This window comes from Cajanus cajan, chromosome 8, assembly GCF_000230855.2.
Source record: "Cajanus cajan strain Asha chromosome 8, NIPB_CcT2T_4, whole genome shotgun sequence".
In the NCBI taxonomy this organism is placed as follows: Eukaryota; Viridiplantae; Streptophyta; class Magnoliopsida; order Fabales; family Fabaceae; genus Cajanus; species Cajanus cajan.
In genome coordinates, this window is record NC_138524.1 from 30,350,051 (window position 1) to 30,367,761 (window position 17,711).

Below are 17,711 nucleotides of genomic sequence, written 5' to 3' on the forward strand. Positions count from 1 at the left end.
TAGTGTTAAATTATTATAAAGTAGGTCTTTAGGATTGTAGTTCTAACCAAACATTTAAAAAATGTCTATGATAGATAAATAAGTCATATTTAGGATATATATTTTTAAAGAAAGTTAGGTTCAAACCTATTAAATTATAATAAAATTCAGTCTAACCTAATTTATTTTCATCTTTACTTGTAATCGTAGATATAAAAACTTGTAAAAAATAATTATGATATATATTTATGTTTTTAAAAGTTATATGTAAAATTTTTAATACTACAAATATATGAATAAGTATTGCCCCCACTATCTAAAATTTCTGGATCCGTCACGAAATGGATAAATAATTTTGATTCTTATTAATATCGTAATATTTTTTACATGAAAAGAATAGAACACATAAATAACTCCCTGTATTAAGAATAATTTTAAATCACTCTAAAATATTACTTTATTTCCTTTTATGATAAATAACTCCCTCATTAAAAGTAATTTTAAATATTTATAAAATATTATATTATTTACTAAATGATAAATCTCAAATATATTATATTTAATCAAAACATTAAATGTTTTATTTATTCATTCAATATTTTCTTTATTAAGTAGGAGGATTAGTAAGGAAATTAAAAAAAAAGTATAACAATAGATTTAGGGGGGTGTATTGGTTTAAGATTTCGTATGATTTTAAAATACTTTTTTTGAGTAAAAAAGTCCATTGGTATTCATCAGGATTTTATGTCACTTAAAAACAATACAGTGGTATTCAATCTGGATTTTCAAGATTTTTTAAAGAATCCATTAAAATCTATTGGTATTCATTTGAGATTTTTTACAACTTAAAAATAATCCATTGGTATTAAAAAATATAAGGATTTTAAAGGATTATTGTGTGAGAGAGATTTTGAAAGACTTTTTAGTGCTATCTATAAATACCAAATTCATAAAACAATCCCATCCAAACCCATCGGATTTTGAAGGATTGTTTGAAATGACTTTTCAAGTATTTCAAGAATTTTCAAGTGAGTTTTTCATCTTTTTTTTTCTATGCTCCTGTCTTCTCCATTTTTTCTTTGTTAATAATATTGCACTATTGTTCATTGTTCATATATAATATTGTAGTATTGTTCTCATTCCATTCCCCTATTTTATGAAACTCTGATATGTAAATGATAGTGTCATTGACTTGCTCTATTTTACTGTTCGTTCTCTTTAATTGACTTGCTCTATTTTATTTTATTTAGTTGAATTGTTCCTTTATATAACATAAAAAAAATGCTTGAAATTTCAACTTTTAAATGATAATTTTTTTATAACACATGTCAAGAAAAAGAAAAGGTGAAAGATGAAATTGATATAATGATCTCTACAATATATATATATATATATATAAAAGATGAATTTGAGTTAGGGTTTCTGTGATAGAATGAGATGAAAATGAATCTTAGTTGGGGGAAGAACTCTCTCAGCATAAAAATTGCAACCTCTCTCCTTCCCTTGAGTTTGTTATTCTTATCCCTCCTCCTTTTATGACTCAACAAATATTTTATTTTTTTTTACTATGATTTTTTTTTTAATTTTTATATTGTGAAATTATAATTTTTTTATATTTAAAAAAAATTAACATAAGACATTGAAATATCTAATTTTTAGGGTTTAGGGTTTATGCCTTCATTAACTTATTTTTAAAAAAAAGGAAATACTGTTAAAATATCATCTACAAGATTTTGGAAGTCAGGATAATGACCCTAAAAATAAGAAATAATTGTTCAATCTTTGTCATGCGTCTTTAAGGAATGTAATCGAGAGAATATTTGGTATTTTTAAATCAAGGTTCACAATTTTTAAGTCAACACCTCCATTTTTATTTAAGACACAAGTACAACTTGTGTTAGTATATGTAGCATTACATAACTTTCTAGATAAAAAAAATGTCGTTCTGATGAATTTCCAATTGAAGCGGTGGATGAACCTTCATCTTCAACATTACTAGTTAATGAAGATCATATTTTTTAGCCTATTATTCAAACCAGGAGCAAGAGCGAGAAGACGCTAATGCTTAGAGGACTAGTATAGTTATGAATATGTGGGTGAATGTTATTTAAGAGGATAGGATATTATGGAGAATTATTATTATTTATCTAGACATTGTTGTTTTTTTATTATTTTTATCTTTGACTTTTTTTAAATTTGAATGTATGAATTTTTTTTTTGAAACCTTATCAAATGTCAAAAATTCACGAAAATTCTACAAAATCCCACATAATCCATTAAAATCTTGATTTAAAAGTCTTACAGAATCCATTAAAATCCTGATTTTAAATCTTGTAAAATCCTGTAAAGTCTTAAAAGTCATGAAAATCCTGCAAAGCCTTTTAAAATCTGCAAGATTTTTTTTAACTAAAAAAGTCCTTTTAAGTTAAAATAATTCGACGTCAACTAATTTGCACTCTAAATATTGTTAATGCACTTATATATATAACCAATTTAATTAATTTATAATTAGTTAATTTAGTTAATAATATTAAATTTAGTAATAATTTATATTACTTTTAAAATTATCCTTAAAATTAATTAGAATCATCGTCTCATTCTTTTAATATATGAAAAACATTAAAAAAAATAGAAAAATATATAATGAAAATAATTAATATTTATATAGACGTAGTAGTATAATAACGGAAACAAACACTGTTGTGTTCGTGAAATATGATGTAAAAGAGAGGAAGAAAACAAAGGAGTGGAAGCTGGTAGTTGAGAAAGGGATGGCGAAGAAGGCGGTTTTGATCGGAATCAACTACCCAGGAACGAAGGCGGAGCTGAGAGGGTGCGTAAACGACGTGTGGAGGATGCAGCGGTGTCTGGTGGAGCGATACGGGTTCTCGGAAAACGACATAACCGTTTTGATCGACACGGACAAGGCGTATAGGGAGCCAACGGGGAAGAACATTCGGTCAGCGTTGACAAGGCTGATAGGGACGGCGAGAGGAGGGGACGTTCTGTTCGTGCATTACAGCGGACACGGCACTCGCCTCCCTGCGGAAACGGGAGAGGAGGATGACACTGGATATGATGAATGCATTGTTCCTTCCGATATGAACCTCATCACTGGTCACATCTTACCTCACTTTTTGCTTTTCAAAACGATATTCACTGATTGGATGAATTCTCCATTTCAATTTTATGTTCTGATCTCCCCTCCCTCTTTTGATATTTTTTTTTATAGGATGGGGATCCCAAGCTATACGTGTTAAAAATAAAAGCACTTTGTTAAAATGATGATGTTTTTGTTACTTTTGTAACGGGTGGGTATAACTTTGAGTGGAATTTCTAAGAAATGGAGTCAAAAATTGGTCTCTATTGGTCAGTTTGAGTATAACTGAAGTAAAAGAACTTCAAAGATTCATCTCATTACAAATACCGATTTATGATTTTGTCAGACCGAATAATGTCATCATACCAAATCCATCCTTAATTGTGATGTTTGCAATGCTTTTCTTTTACTAGAGTAATTCTGTTTTCTTGAAACTTAATTCAAAGGTAGTATTTTGGTTTTTTCTGTAGAAGAATCTGTATGTGCGTTGAAACTGTTCTTGTGGGAACTAATAAACTGTGTCAATGTAACAGATGATGATTTCAGGGAATTTGTAGAAGGGGTGCCTAGAGATTGCAAGCTCACAATAGTATCAGACTCTTGCCATAGTGGTGGCCTAATTGACGGGGCTAAGGAGCAGATAGGAAATAGTACAAAAGGGGAAGGGCACCATTCTGGTTCTGGGTTTGGATTGTCCAGTTTTCTGCGTCGTACTGTGGAAGATGCCATCGAGTCTCGTGGAATTCATATCCCTTCAGCATTGCGCCATCATGGACACAAGAATGACGTTGAAGCTGATGATAGGGACATTGAACTTCCACATGAGCACTATGGCTATGTAAAGAATAGATCATTGCCACTTTCTACCATCATAGACATACTGAAGCAGAAAACTGGGAAAAATGATATAGACATCGGGAAACTGAGACTTACACTTTATGATATTTTTGGGGAAGATGCTAGCCCTAAAGTAAAGAAGTTCATGAAGGTTATCTTGAATAAACTCCAACATGGAGACGGTGGAAGTGAAAAACATGGTGGAATATTGGGGTTGGTGGGTAGTCTTGCTCAAGAGTTTCTCAAGCAAAAGCTTGATGCAAACGATTATGGGTATGCAAAACCTGCCATGGAGACAAAGGTAGAAAATAAATATGAGGCATATGCTGGTTCAACCACACACCGCCTGCCAGAAGGTGGAATTCTGATGAGCGGTTGTCAGACGGATCAAACTTCTGCAGACGCAAGTCCTTCAGGTAATGCTGCCAGTGCCTATGGAGCTTTTAGCAATGCGATACAGGCTATAATTAAGGAGAGTGATGGTGCAGTCACAAATCAAGAGCTTGTTTTGAAGGCAAGAGAGAAGCTGAAGAGGGGAGGTTTCACCCAACAACCAGGACTCTATTGCAGTGATCAACATGTTGATGGCCTGTTCGTGTGCTGATATCATCTGGTGCAGAGAAACAATAATGTGTTGTGCATGGTGTGCTCGTGTAATACTATGTTTGGACAATCAATGTAGCTCAAGGAATATTTACTTCAACTATGATTTCAATAATCATTCATGATATCTGATACAAACTAATTCAGATTCAGACTGGACTATATGTGATACAACCTAGCTATCTAGTATTTCACTTTTCCAGTGAATCGTCTTTACAAATATACAAAATCGAATTATATCCCAAAATGGGTGACAAAATAATAACTAAATGAGACTGCACAATTGTGTTGTGAGGCGTAGAGAATAAGCCCTTCCCCTCTAAAAAATTCCGCATCAAGGTCGAGCCTTTCCAAAAAAATTGCTTGTTGACATTCGAAGACACCAAATATTGGTGTTAGTGCAAGCAACTGCAAAAGAGGGCACCTAAGTTCGAACTTTGCTAAAAACAAAAGGTGAGCAAAGCGTATCATCACATGTCAATCATCAATTTCTTGAACCCATGCTAAACCTGCAACCGATGTTCAGATAAAATTAGGTTAGTTTCTTCATTATAATTGACAAAAATATAAAGAGATTAAAATGCAGATAATTCATCTATTAATTATTTCATATAACAAGAGCAACACCTTGTTTATGATCTTGTTGACACTTTTCAACAATCAATACCAAAGAGCATTGCTAGCTGAACGACAAGTTAATATTTTCCTTTAAACCCTGGGGAGCATCTTTCCATGACAAATAACACACCTAAATCACTCCTCCATTTCATCTATCCAACTTGGATCCTATGATTTACATCTCTATCTGTATATTACTTTCCATGTTAAATCCAAGACACCTACATTGTGTGACTAACTCTAGCATGATCTCCCATTTTCACCTCCAAGCCATTGTTAACTGCATATCTTTTCTAAACTTATATTTATTGTACTTGATCTTAATCCAAAAACAGGTGATTCCAAAAGTTTCTCTGAACAAAACTAAATCATCTACAAGAAGCACAGAGGTACTAACACCTGCATATTGTTAGTAAGTAAATCCAAAATCAAGGTAAAAAAGTTAAGTGCCCAAGGTTGACCCTTGATGCAATCTTAACAGTTAAGGAAATCCTTTGACTACACCAAATTATATGCATTTAAAAGAAGTCAACTCTTTTACAACTATATAAAGGAGCCCAGACAAAATATAAACAGTATATTCAGTGAATGTCCTTCGATCTTAAATCCAGTCCAAAATTGCACCTATGTAGTCGAAAGGAACAATATCTAAGTCCAAAAAAGAAATCACTTACCAAGCACATTGAACAAACAATTATATTCATTTTCTATCTTTTATGTAGGCAAATCATGAATGCATATTCAAAAATGTGAATGTGTGTTTCAGAGAGAGAACCTTGAAGCACAGTTTCCACTGCTGCATTAGGAACAAGAAGCCCAACAATACGTTGGGTATCCACAGTAGTTTCAATGCGTACAACACGTAGCCTCCTATGGCTAAGGCGGGCCTGCACAGATTTTGTTTTGCAGTTTAGTTTTCTTTAAAAAAATATAGTTTTAGCAATTTCTAAAAGTACTGCCGATAAATAGATATTTTATAATCAGTCTTTAGTAGTGCAGTCATGAGAAGTACAATGATCCAACTATTCAACAAGGAAACAAATCCCACTCAAATGAACTTTTTATGAAAGATTAATTCTATTGAACCTCAAAGGTTACTGTACCCCCCAGACAGGGTTTGTGTCAAATAATACTGTTAAGATAATTCTATAAGATATAGTTTAGATATACTAGTTTATCTAAACTATATCTTATAGAATTATCTTAACAAATACTATATTAAATCAGAAAACTGACTAGTGATATCATAATCCAAGCCCATTGCTAGAATTTTCAAACTGTAAACCTGAGCATTTCCAAATTCAGCTCAAATCATCAGATTAATAAAATGTTTTGGTTCCCAGAATCTTATATGCTGTACAAGTACCTGCTTAGAAAGGGCCTTTTCTACAGCTCCCCAAACAGGAAGGATGAGGCCACCCAACACATTTACTTCCTGTAGTCTTCTACCAACTGTACAAAAGTTGCCAATCTTACAATTGGGACCATGCATGCACTGCCAATAAAGGTAAAAAGAAGTCGTGTAAGACAACAAAGTCAACAAAGACAACAAATTTTCTCATTCCATCTAAATGTCTTTTTAGGTACTAACGTACATAGCTACACAATACTGACCATGAGGTTATAGGTGATATATACAATACAGCAGGGGAGTAATACAAAACTAATATAATTACCTATTAAGTGCATGGCCAGTTACATGACAATTGTCCCAGGTTTTCACAGTAATTAGAAAGGGCAATAGTGCATTAGTTTATCTTCTTTTTTTTTTATGATAGTTTATTTGTTTATCTTACAAGGGAAGTACAAATAACAAGGTTCTTAGTGCATTTTCCTGTGAATGTTTACTTTGCCCCCTTGCCTTTTTCTTTGTAGATTTTATTTATAGATAGACAGTAAAAGGGGAATGGCATTTTATAAATTTATACAACCATTGGCTGTAACAAATAGTGTTATTTATTTTTGTTCAAATAATACTAGAACCTGCTTAAGCAGTCACAACCAGTCCTCGACTATTTGTGTCAATTGTCAAGCCTCAAGATTTCAATATTGCAATCACATCGATTTTCTTGCAAATTTACAAATAGGAAAAGTAACTTAAGGAAGAAATATACCTGTTTAGATGAAACTTCATATTCCTCTTCCCAACCAGATTGAGCCTTCTCTAAAGATGAAATTTTTCTATATTTACCTTTTAATTCAGACAGAGGCATCTCCCTATATTATTTAGGGGGCGATGATGGTTAAAAACACAGTTAAACTGAAAAGATCAACAAAGCCAGATTACATGAAAATACATACCGGTTTGATTCTCCAACAGGGGGGCGTACTATCTTATACATACCCGAAGCAGAACTGAAACAAATGAAATGAAATACTGACATAAGCATATAATTAAGAACAATGACCATAAGAACCAAAGTAGTCAAAATTGAGATTTTAGTTTGACTCAGTAAAGGGTCACCGAATCATAACTTGTGAAATTGTAACATGAAATGTAAGATTTTACTAGATTTATAAAATCCAAATATATGTATGTATATATACATATATATATATATATATATATATATATATATATATATGCATCTAAGATAGTATAAATAAGAGAAAAAAAACAGCCATCATAACACATGGAATACTTAATTTAAGCTTAAACTCATAATCACAAATCATTAGTATAATAAAGTCAAAATCTAAACCCCATACAGAATTGAAATGACCAACAAAACAACATAAAACGTTAAAACACCTAGTTCAGGCCTCTAATTGACCAACCCTAAGGCTAAAACAGATCATCCTGATTAAAATCATAATTACTTAAGATATCTTTATTTCTTCCAACTTTTCCATCTTCTCCTTCATATACCATTTAGAAAGATGAGCCTCATCTAGATGAACAAAATAAAAGCGGGTTTGGTCGCACCACACAACAGCTTTGGTCGTGTCGGAGAATGCCTTTGAATTCTCTGGAGAACAACTTTGGTAGCAAATGTTCGAGGTTGAAGGAAGGTTCATGATACAAGCAGAGCAGTAGTTTGTTTGTCGACTGAATGTGTTAGACATGTTACTCTTACTGTTAGGGTCCACTAGGTTTAGTTGTTTAGGGTTACACTTTATGGGCATAGCCCAAAACAAAACAAAAATGTCAAACTTTGGCCCAAATGTTAAAGTTGGCCCCACATTATGTGACACAAACCAACTCGAAAAAGACATCGTTCCCATGATTCCATGACTTTGAACGAGTCCAACAAGTCTGCTTTGGAGTGAGTATCAGCGTAAACTAAGACGTAATACAGCAAGGTAGAATCGTACAATTCTACATAACCCAAAATTGACTAATAACTAAATAACTTCATTTCTATACAAAAGCTCACTACAAACATGAATTGCACAGTAACATTTTTCCATTCTCATTGTATTTATGAGCGCAATTGCTCGGTTAGCATTAAGTGATATTTATTCTTCAGTATAGTGTATTGTATATGACTACATTTTCGCCTGCCTTCCAAATACGGCTTTTGTAATATTGAGTGTCAAGTAACTTGTCACTTCGTACCTTTGCCTTTTCCCCTAAGCTCTTCGATCCTTACAAGCACTTGCTTCTTTGGTAACTTTACTTGAGCTATAGATTTTTTTATGACTGTTTTTAATGTAATAATAGCAGTCTATAGGCACGTATATCTTATTAATCAGAATATGATATTTTGCATTTATAGTCACAATAGTAGTTCATAGGAACATATTGATTTAGAGGAAACAAAATATCATCTATTTATGTATATTATGAGCACGACTACACTAATACTTTCTCTCCAGTGGCCAAAATGACTTATGTTAGCCTACTATTCCCCATGGTTGCCATTTGACATTGGCTTCGCTTCCAACCTGATATTAAAAATGCTTTCCTACATGGCAATCTTGATGAAGTTTACATGGAGCAACCACCCAATTTTGTTGCTCAAGGGGAGTTCACTACTATGGTGTGTCGACTTCACAAGGTCCTACATGGACTTAAACAATCCCTTTGGGCTTGGTTTGGCCAATTTTGTGTTGTTATGCAACAATTTGATATGATTCTAACTGACGTCGACCACTCTATCTTGTATATCTCATTGTCTATGTGGATGATATTGTCATCACATGTAGTGATCAACATGGTATTCTCATCTTGAAACATTACCTCTCACTCAATTTCTAAACTAAAGGCCTCAGTAAGCTTCAATATTTCCAAGGTATTGAAATTGCTCAATCCAAGGATGGTTTGGTAATCTCTCAAAGAAAATATGCTCAACATCCTGAAAGAAACTGGCCTATTGAATTCCAAGCCCATGGACACTCCTATGGATCCTAATGCCAAATTGCTACCCAATCAGGGGGAGCCATTATCAGATCCTAAGAGAAGTTAGTGGTTAGTTGGGAAGCTGAATTATCTCACTGTCACTCATCCAAATATTGCATTTGTAGGGACTGTGGTGAGTCCATTCTTGAATTCTCCTTCCAAAAACCATTGAAATGCAGTAATTCGGATATTGAAGTACATTAAGAGTGCCCTAGGCAAAGGCCTCATTTATGAAGGCAGGCGACATGCTTAGATAGTTGGCTATTTGATGCTGACTGGGTTGGTTCACCTAGTGATAGGCATGGTTGTCAATCTCTAGTGACAACTCGTAAACTCGTACGCGAGACGAGTTTACAAGAGCTTACCTGTACAACTCGGAGGTAAACTCGTTTTTTAGTGAACTCGGAGCAATCTCGGTGAACTCGGGTAAACTCGTGTAAACTCGCGAGACTACCTCCGATATTAAGAGATCACCGTTTTTTTTTTCACTTACACAAAACGCACGTTTTGTGTTGTGGGTTAGGGCACTTTCGTCTCCTACTCTCCTCTCCACTCCAGACCTCCGCAATGCCTCTTCCACGGCTATCCTCCTTCGCGCCTCACCTCCTCCGCGCCTCACCTCCTTCGCGCCTCACCTCCTCCGCGCCTCACCTCCTCCGCGCGCCTCACCTCCGCGCACCTCACCTCCGCGCGCCTAACCTCCACGCGCCTCACCTCCTTCGCGCCTCACCTCCTCGAGTCTCCTCTCCTCTCCGCGCACTCCACCGCGAGCCTCCTCTCCTTCGTGCGCGCGACACCTCCGCCACACCTCCGCGAGTCTCCTCTCCTTCGTGCGCGCGGAGAAACCTCTGCGCCTCCTTCTCCTCCGCGTCTCCACCAGGTTAGGGATTTTAAATTTTACATTTTTACTTTTTTTATTTGTGATTCATTGAATCATTGTTAACTTGCTTCTGATTGCAACTCCGTCCGACTATCATTTCTGATTCTATCTATAGTAATTTCTACTATAATCATGTCTGGGAGTGGATCAAATTCTACTGGTAGTGGATCAGCAGCCTCTTCTATTGCTAGAAATAAAAATGCCCCAGGAAACAGGTCAGATATTGGGTGGAAGCATGGGACAGATGTTCAGGGCAATGCAAGAAAAGTGAAATGTAATTATTGCTCAAAGATTGTGAGTGGAGGAATTTCTAGATTCAAACATCATCTTGCAGGGACTAGAGAAGATTCAGAGCCTTGTGCTTCAGTGCCCGAAGAAATTAAGTTACTTATGTTAAAAATTGTTATGGAGGCTAAAGAGGCATCATTGAAGAAAAGAAGATTGAATAGTATTGATGAAGAAGAAGTTGAGGAACAACAAAGTCAGGGGGTGGCCTTGGAGACAAATAATCAAAGGAAGTTGTGGTCCAAAGGAAAGGCAAAATTTCTTGCAGGTAGTGGAGGAGGAGTTCAAGCAACTATAAATCAAATGATGAAAAAGGGATATAAAGAAGAAGTTGATGCTCAAGTTGCTGAATTTTTTTACACAAGTGCCATTCCATTCAATGTTATTAAAAATCCAGCATTTGCAAAAATGTGTGAGATGATTGGAAAATATGGAATTGGCTATAAACCTCCATCCTACCATGATATCAGAGAGAAGCTCTTGAAACAAGCAGTCCAAAACACCGATGTATTACTTGAAGAATATAAGGAGGGAGTGGAAGAGAACTGGTTGTTCAATTATGTCTGATGGGTGGACAGACAAAAAAAGGAGATCTATTTGTAATTTTTTGGTGAATAGTCCAAAAGGGACTGTATTTTTATATTCATTGGATACTTCGGATATCTCAAAAACTACTGACAAAGTTTTTAAGATGTTGGATGAGGTAGTGACATATGTTGGAGAAGAAAATGTAGTGCAAGTGGTTACTGATAATGCTGCAAATTACAAGGCAGCAGGAGAATTGTTGATGAGGACTCGACAAAACTTGTATTGGACCCCATGTGCTGCCCATTGCATTGATTTGATATTTGAGGATTTTGAGAAACACCTGAAGATTCATCAAACTACTATAAAGAAGGGGAGGAGGATCACTACCTACATATATGGTAGAAGCATGCTCATTAGCATGCTAAAAAAGTTTACAAAAGGAAGAGATTTGATTAGGCCTGGCATGACTAGATTTGCAACAGCTTATTTGACTTTGTCTTGTCTCCATGAAATGAAACCATCGTTGATGACCATGTTTAGCTCTGAAGAGTGGAAGGAAAGTAAGTTTGGAACTTCACAAGAGGGAAGAAAAATTGAAAATACAATTTTAGATAGTCGATATTGGAAGAATGTAACCATTTGTCTCAAAGCTGCTGCCCCTCTTATGGTAGTCCTTCGATTGGTGGATTCTGATATAAAACCCGCCATGGGTTTTATATATGAGGAGATGGATTGTGCAAAAGAAAGAATTCAGAGCAACTTTAATAATGTAAAAAAAAGGTAAGAATTCTAAAGTTTGTTTCATTTAAAATTTAATTAGGTTATTTATGTGTAGTTATTTGATTTATTTCTAATATACTACATTTGGTATTTGTGTAGCTATGAACCTATATGGGAAATTATTGATAAGAGGTGGGATAGTCAACTTCATAGGCCTTTGCATGCTGCTGGGTATTATCTTAATCCTCAATTACATTATGAAGCTAATTTTAGAAATGATGATCATGAGGTGAAGCATGGGTTGTTAGATTGTATGAAAAGATTGGTGAAGGATCCTGCAACAAGAAAAAAAATTAATATGCAGTTTCTTGAGTTTCATTATGCTAGAGGGCTTTTTGGCTTAGATGATGCAAAGGAATGCAGGAAGGAAATGCTTCCTGCAGAATGGTGGGAGATGTTTGGGGATCATTGTCCAGAATTGAAAAGGTTTGCCATTCGTGTTTTAAGCTTGACTTGTAGTTCTTCTGGATGTGAGCGTAATTGGAGCTCATTTGAAATGGTAATTGAAGTTCATGACCTTTTTATGGTTTTTCAATTTTATTTCTTTAGTTTTAGACTTAAATTAAATGATCAATTGATCATAATATTTTTGTATATTATTTTTTAGGTTCATACAAAAAGGAGAAACCGCTTGCATCAAAAAAAGATGAATGACTTGGTGTATGTCATGTACAACTTGAAGTTAAGAAGTAAAGTAATAAGAAAAGCAATTACTCTTCCATTTGATGATATTCAATCAAATGATGAATGGATAGTTGAAGAAAGAGACAATGTTGATGATGGTGAAGAGAATGTTGATGTTGAGCAACCTCAAGATGAAGGTGAAGGTGGAGGTGATGGTGTTAATGTGCAATTGGATGGTGGAGGTTCAAGCTCAAGTAATCCAACTTTGGATGAATTTCATCTTGACAAATTGGTTTTTGATGATGATCTTAGTGAACATTCATCTGAGGAAAATGTTGATGGTGATGATGGAAATGATGATGAAGACCTTGGAGTTGGAGATGATATTATTAGAGGATTAGACATGGATATTTGAAGATATTACTCATGTGATGTCTTAGTTTTTTATTTGTCTATTTTTAAGAACTTGTGTTTTGGCATTTGTGTGAACTTTTGATCTTAAATTTGTGTTCAGAACATTTGTTATTAATGTAATTTGCTATTTGGGAGTTAAAATGTTTAATTATTATGTTATTTTTATTTATTTATTTATTTATTTATTTATTATTGAGTAATCTCTTACGAGTTTACGATACGAGTTTACGGAGCCTCCACGAGATTACGTAAACTCTCGAGATTGACAACCTTGGTGATAGGCAATCCACTTTTGGGTATTGTGTGTTGATTTGAGGAAACTTGGTATCTTGGAAAAGTAAAAAGAAAAATGTTACAACAAGATCAAGTATTGAGGTAAAATACAAGGCCGATCAAGTATTGAGGTAAAATACAAGGCCATGGCTTTAGTTACTTATTAATTCACATGACTGAAACAACTTCTTAGAGAGCTAAAGTTTAAAGAGGTCGCACAAATGAAGCTCATTTTTGATAATGAAGCAACTTCACATGTTGCCTCTAATAAATTCTTTCATGAAAGGACCACACATTGAGGTTGATTGGCCTTTTGTTAGAGAGAAGATTTAGTCGAGACATTATCATGTGCTTTGTGTACTCTACCAATTAGTTGGAAGATGTTTTCACCAAGTCTTTGAGAAGACCTAGAATTGGCTATATATGTAACAAGTTGGGTGCATATAATTTATATGAAAGAGTTAATTATAATGATATTCATATTCTTGAGGAAAGGAAAAAGGTATTGGGTTAAATATCCTATTTCACAATATGTTTGCACTGACCATCTCTCTATTCAACATCAATGCTTCATTCCTACCATAGATGCAACAACAGTGCCAACTTCAATCTAGGAAGCAACCAGAGGAGGATATGAAGGCATTGGAAAAAAATTCATCTTAAGAAATCGTAGATAGACCCAAAGACAATAAAGTTGTAACATAAAAAATGTCTTCCAACATGGACATTTAGAAGTTTACATGGAGATTCTCCTAGAATTTGAAGCTTCCAATGGTGAGAGAGAATAAGTGTGCAGATTAAAAAAGGCCTTGTTTGGACTCAAGCAATCCCCACGAACATGGTTTGGGAGATTAACTTTGACAATGATTTCCTTGGGGTACAAACAGAAGCAAGGCGATTACACGCTTTTCATAAAACACTCCCATGCTAGCAACCTCACCATGTTTTTAGTCTATGTAGACAATATGATCATTGCAGGTAACAATGAATTAGAAAAAACGACCATGAAGAAGTCAGCAACTCGATTTGAGATGAAAGACTTGGGGAGGTTAAAGTATTTCTAGGGAATTGTAGTTGCTTATTCAAGGAAAGGTATCTTTATCTCTCAAAGGAAGAGTATGTCCTTGACCTCCTTAAAGAAACAAGAAAGTTGGGATGTAGGACCTCAAACATTTAATTTAGAATCCTTAACTTGACAGAGATGTTTGATATTGAAACAACATCAAGACTTACATTCAATGAGACTGAATTTGAATTAAGGAAACAGGAAATTATACCTTTCAAATGCTAAAATGAAGTGACGTCTTCCCAACCACTCTCGCTTTGACTCATAAAATCCATCATTGGATGAACCAAGCCCATCCTTCTGCTTTTCATTCAGCATTGTACTTGCCAACTGACATGTAAATATTAAATTATAAGTCAGCTAACTAAGTTTTTCAGTGCAAAAGCACACCATTATTCAAGTCACATAGAAAAGAACAAGTACCTCCCATGTGATCCCACGATCCAAGACAAATGTAAACAGAACTGTGGAAGCCCCAGTCATCTGATCAACATGAACAGTCTGCATGAAAGTGAAAAAAATTCCCATCTATATTAGCTATATAATGAAGTTAATAAAAATAATTGAGTTGTGACAAAAAGTTTAGTAACAAACAAACCTTTGGAGTCCCTTGCAGTTCAATTACATTAGCTTTCAAGTCAACAATGCCAGTGTCAAGGTTGCCTTCAATGCGAGCATTCCGAACAAGAAGATCCAAGATACTCACAAACAACTCAAATAGCCTGTTGATACAGTAGTATTTATCATATTGAATCTAATACTAAAAACTAGAAGCATCAAGCCATTTAATTCACAAAACACAGACCCATTCTGAATATCAGGGGGTAGTCCCAAAATCCGGTTGAGGAACCGTCCAACTTCATGCATATCCGAATCAATAATACGACCAGATAACCTTCCAAGATCTTTACCATTACCTACAAATATAGGAACCATGTGTTTAATTATAAATTACAATAAAATTTGGCAGTGGAATATGAAACCCAAACTCCACCTGAAAATTTATTGTTGTTATTATTAATATCAAACCACACAATATGACTTTTAGAAGAGGGTAATAAATGAATTATTACCAAGAACTGTATCCCTTACTATTCCAACAGATACAAGAGCAGCTTTTCCCTGCAAAATAAAATCTTGAATTGCATCTGGTCTGTCAGAAGAACATCCCGGAGGTACAACAGGCAGAGAATCCTAAAGAAAATGAATGTCAGTGGATGTATTTGAACATTCTTTTCCTTCTACGCATATCAATGGACATATTTGTTAATGAATATTATGAAACCTGCTCCATTATTCCTTTGTACATAATCATCAGAGCCCTCTTTCCATAGGCACTATCATAATTATAAGCACTTAATGAAGGTCCAGCCCTGCAATACAACAAGTAAGTTAGGAATAACATAGCCAAAAATGTTAGTATTCATCCATGCCAGCTCATTGTAAAAAGGAAATTGATAAATTCATCATGCCTGCGATCACCCTGAGTCAATGCACCAAGAGATTCTAATCTCTTGGCAACAATTGATGCAAATCGTCGTTCTCCACCTAGATTTGTAAAGAGTATCCTGTACAGTATTTACAATAATAGAGATTAGGTACAACCGGTGTAGAATCTAGAGAGCATCAACAGAACCTAGCACTGCAAGTCTGCAACCATTTCAGATCAGGTCTAAAGAGCTTCCCTCTTAACTTTTATATGTTATCACGTGATATGATATAGTAAACAATTTACACCAGCAATACAATATTTAGACAAAGCAAGGAAGCAATTTTTATATCTGTGAAACACAGTTCCATTGAAGGAAACATTACACATAACAGGTGGAGTTTAGCTATGCAATTATACTTCAGTTCAGAGTAGCCAGTCTCGTGTTACCACTGTTTCCATCATGTGGGTGTATAAAATATGAAGAAGAAAAAAACTACAATAACTACAAAAAAATATATTGACATTTTTACTGGAATTTTAGTATATTATAAGTTAATTATATTATCATATTTCTATGTTAAAATACACTTCCCTATTTTTTTAGGACCTTATAATCTGTCTTACAATCAAACGGTTTACAATATTTCATCCCCTTCCACAACCTTTAGGAGGGATCTAGATTTTTACAACCTTACATTAAAGATTTTAGTAAGATGTTCAAATTTAATGAATTTTCATAATTCTAGACAAGCACGGCCCTCTTTTGGAAACCATAAATTTTACACCCTTTCTTATCATCATTCTTCTGCAATGTATTGATTTTGCTACAACAATCAGTTTCTTGTGAGTCATTTCCCAAGATATACATTATTTATGGTGGAAGCTCAAAATCTGTTCCATATATGCTCCAACATTGTTCTGTATCTGTATATCATTTAATTATTTACTTGACATTTTCAGAGAGTACTGGTTTAGCCCTAGTTCCTCAGACCAGTTTCTGTGCTAGCTTTACTGCTTTGGGAGAGAGGGAAAGAAGCCAAACTTTTGCAGTATCGTGCAATCTCTGCCACTATTTGGTTTATTTGGTTGGAGCATTCTATATGCCACAAACCATCTCAAATCAGAATTGATATGCAGTCCATAATTTAAACACATGCCAACAGATATCAAATAGCTTGCAATAAAGATAGTTACTCTTGAATTTTGTACAACTCAAAACTGCTACTGCATGTCATGATATACAATATAATATGAAAGCCAGCTCCTTCCCGAAATAATTTATAGCATGAAGGTTTATAATATAACCTCTTCCCTAATTGTATTTCCTTTATCTTTCCCCTAGAACGTCAATCAAAGCTTTTTCCCCAGGCCCCAGTTTTATGTTAAATATTTAGCAGATTTGAAACCATAGAAAGATAATTGGAGTTAATTGTAATACCAATATGAAAAGCAAACAAACAGATAGAACGCAAAAGCCACATTTTAATCAATAATGCTCAATGACCTGTATTCTGGTGCTGAAGCTTGATTCGATCGATGAGTTCTTCCAAACTGCTGAATTGCCCGGTCAGCACTCCATGGAAGTTCTAGAGTTAAATGAACCCTCCTTTTCTGTTGTGCAAAGGTAAAAGAGCACAGAATGAGGAACACAGGACAGCAAATGACACATTGTTATAGTTAAAGAGAAAACAGAGAAAATAATTTGAATAAAGAGAGATTTTCATAGTTGTAATTAATCTGTAACATCAGAGTATATCTATTCCTAGAGTTCTGTGCAAGCAACTGATACAGCTGGTGACAGATGTCATACCCAGCTTCTAACTAACCTGTAACTAATTCTCTTTAGAGAAAAACTACCCACATTAAAGACAGCTAAAGTGCTGTTTATGATACATAATTCACACACAGATAGAATAGATATTTAAAGTTCAGTATATTGGATGTTTCCAA

General features: G+C 34.5%; 2 protein-coding genes across 2 annotated transcripts in view; one reads left to right on the forward strand and one right to left on the reverse strand.

Moving 5' to 3' along the window:
- The first annotated feature begins 2,660 nt into the window (after positions 1 to 2,660).
- LOC109789350 (metacaspase-5) lies at positions 2,661 to 4,671 on the forward strand. The gene is made up of 2 exons (XM_020348274.3): positions 2,661 to 3,096; positions 3,613 to 4,671. The coding sequence occupies exons 1-2, from the start codon at positions 2,751 to 2,753 to the stop codon at positions 4,518 to 4,520; spliced, it is 1,254 nt and encodes a 417-aa protein (XP_020203863.2). The 5' UTR covers positions 2,661 to 2,750; the 3' UTR covers positions 4,521 to 4,671.
- The window catches only part of EMB1135 (RING/FYVE/PHD zinc finger superfamily protein), a 34,089-nt gene continuing 20,973 nt past the window's right edge, over positions 4,596 to 17,711 (reverse strand). Inside the window, exons 20-32 of the mRNA XM_083062281.1 lie at positions 17,266 to 17,372; positions 15,802 to 15,897; positions 15,615 to 15,702; positions 15,403 to 15,523; positions 15,135 to 15,246; positions 14,928 to 15,051; positions 14,753 to 14,830; positions 14,541 to 14,659; positions 7,439 to 7,492; positions 7,252 to 7,354; positions 6,504 to 6,632; positions 5,913 to 6,024; positions 4,596 to 5,028 (exon numbers count right to left, since the gene is read on the reverse strand). Of these exons, the coding sequence (XP_082918407.1) occupies positions 4,997 to 5,028; positions 5,913 to 6,024; positions 6,504 to 6,632; positions 7,252 to 7,354; positions 7,439 to 7,492; positions 14,541 to 14,659; positions 14,753 to 14,830; positions 14,928 to 15,051; positions 15,135 to 15,246; positions 15,403 to 15,523; positions 15,615 to 15,702; positions 15,802 to 15,897; positions 17,266 to 17,372 (1,275 nt within the window). The 3' untranslated portion in view covers positions 4,596 to 4,996. The remainder of the gene's footprint in view (positions 5,029 to 5,912; positions 6,025 to 6,503; positions 6,633 to 7,251; positions 7,355 to 7,438; positions 7,493 to 14,540; positions 14,660 to 14,752; positions 14,831 to 14,927; positions 15,052 to 15,134; positions 15,247 to 15,402; positions 15,524 to 15,614; positions 15,703 to 15,801; positions 15,898 to 17,265; positions 17,373 to 17,711) is intronic.

Excerpts from the sequence above, each read along its gene's own strand:
- LOC109789350 (XM_020348274.3), top strand. The coding sequence starts at position 2,751 with ATGGCGAAGAAGGCGGTTTTGATCGGAATCAACTACCCAGGAACGAAG. Across the intron at positions 3,097-3,612 it reads CGATATGAACCTCATCACTG|ATGATGATTTCAGGGAATTT; the intron begins GTCACATCTTAC and ends TCAATGTAACAG.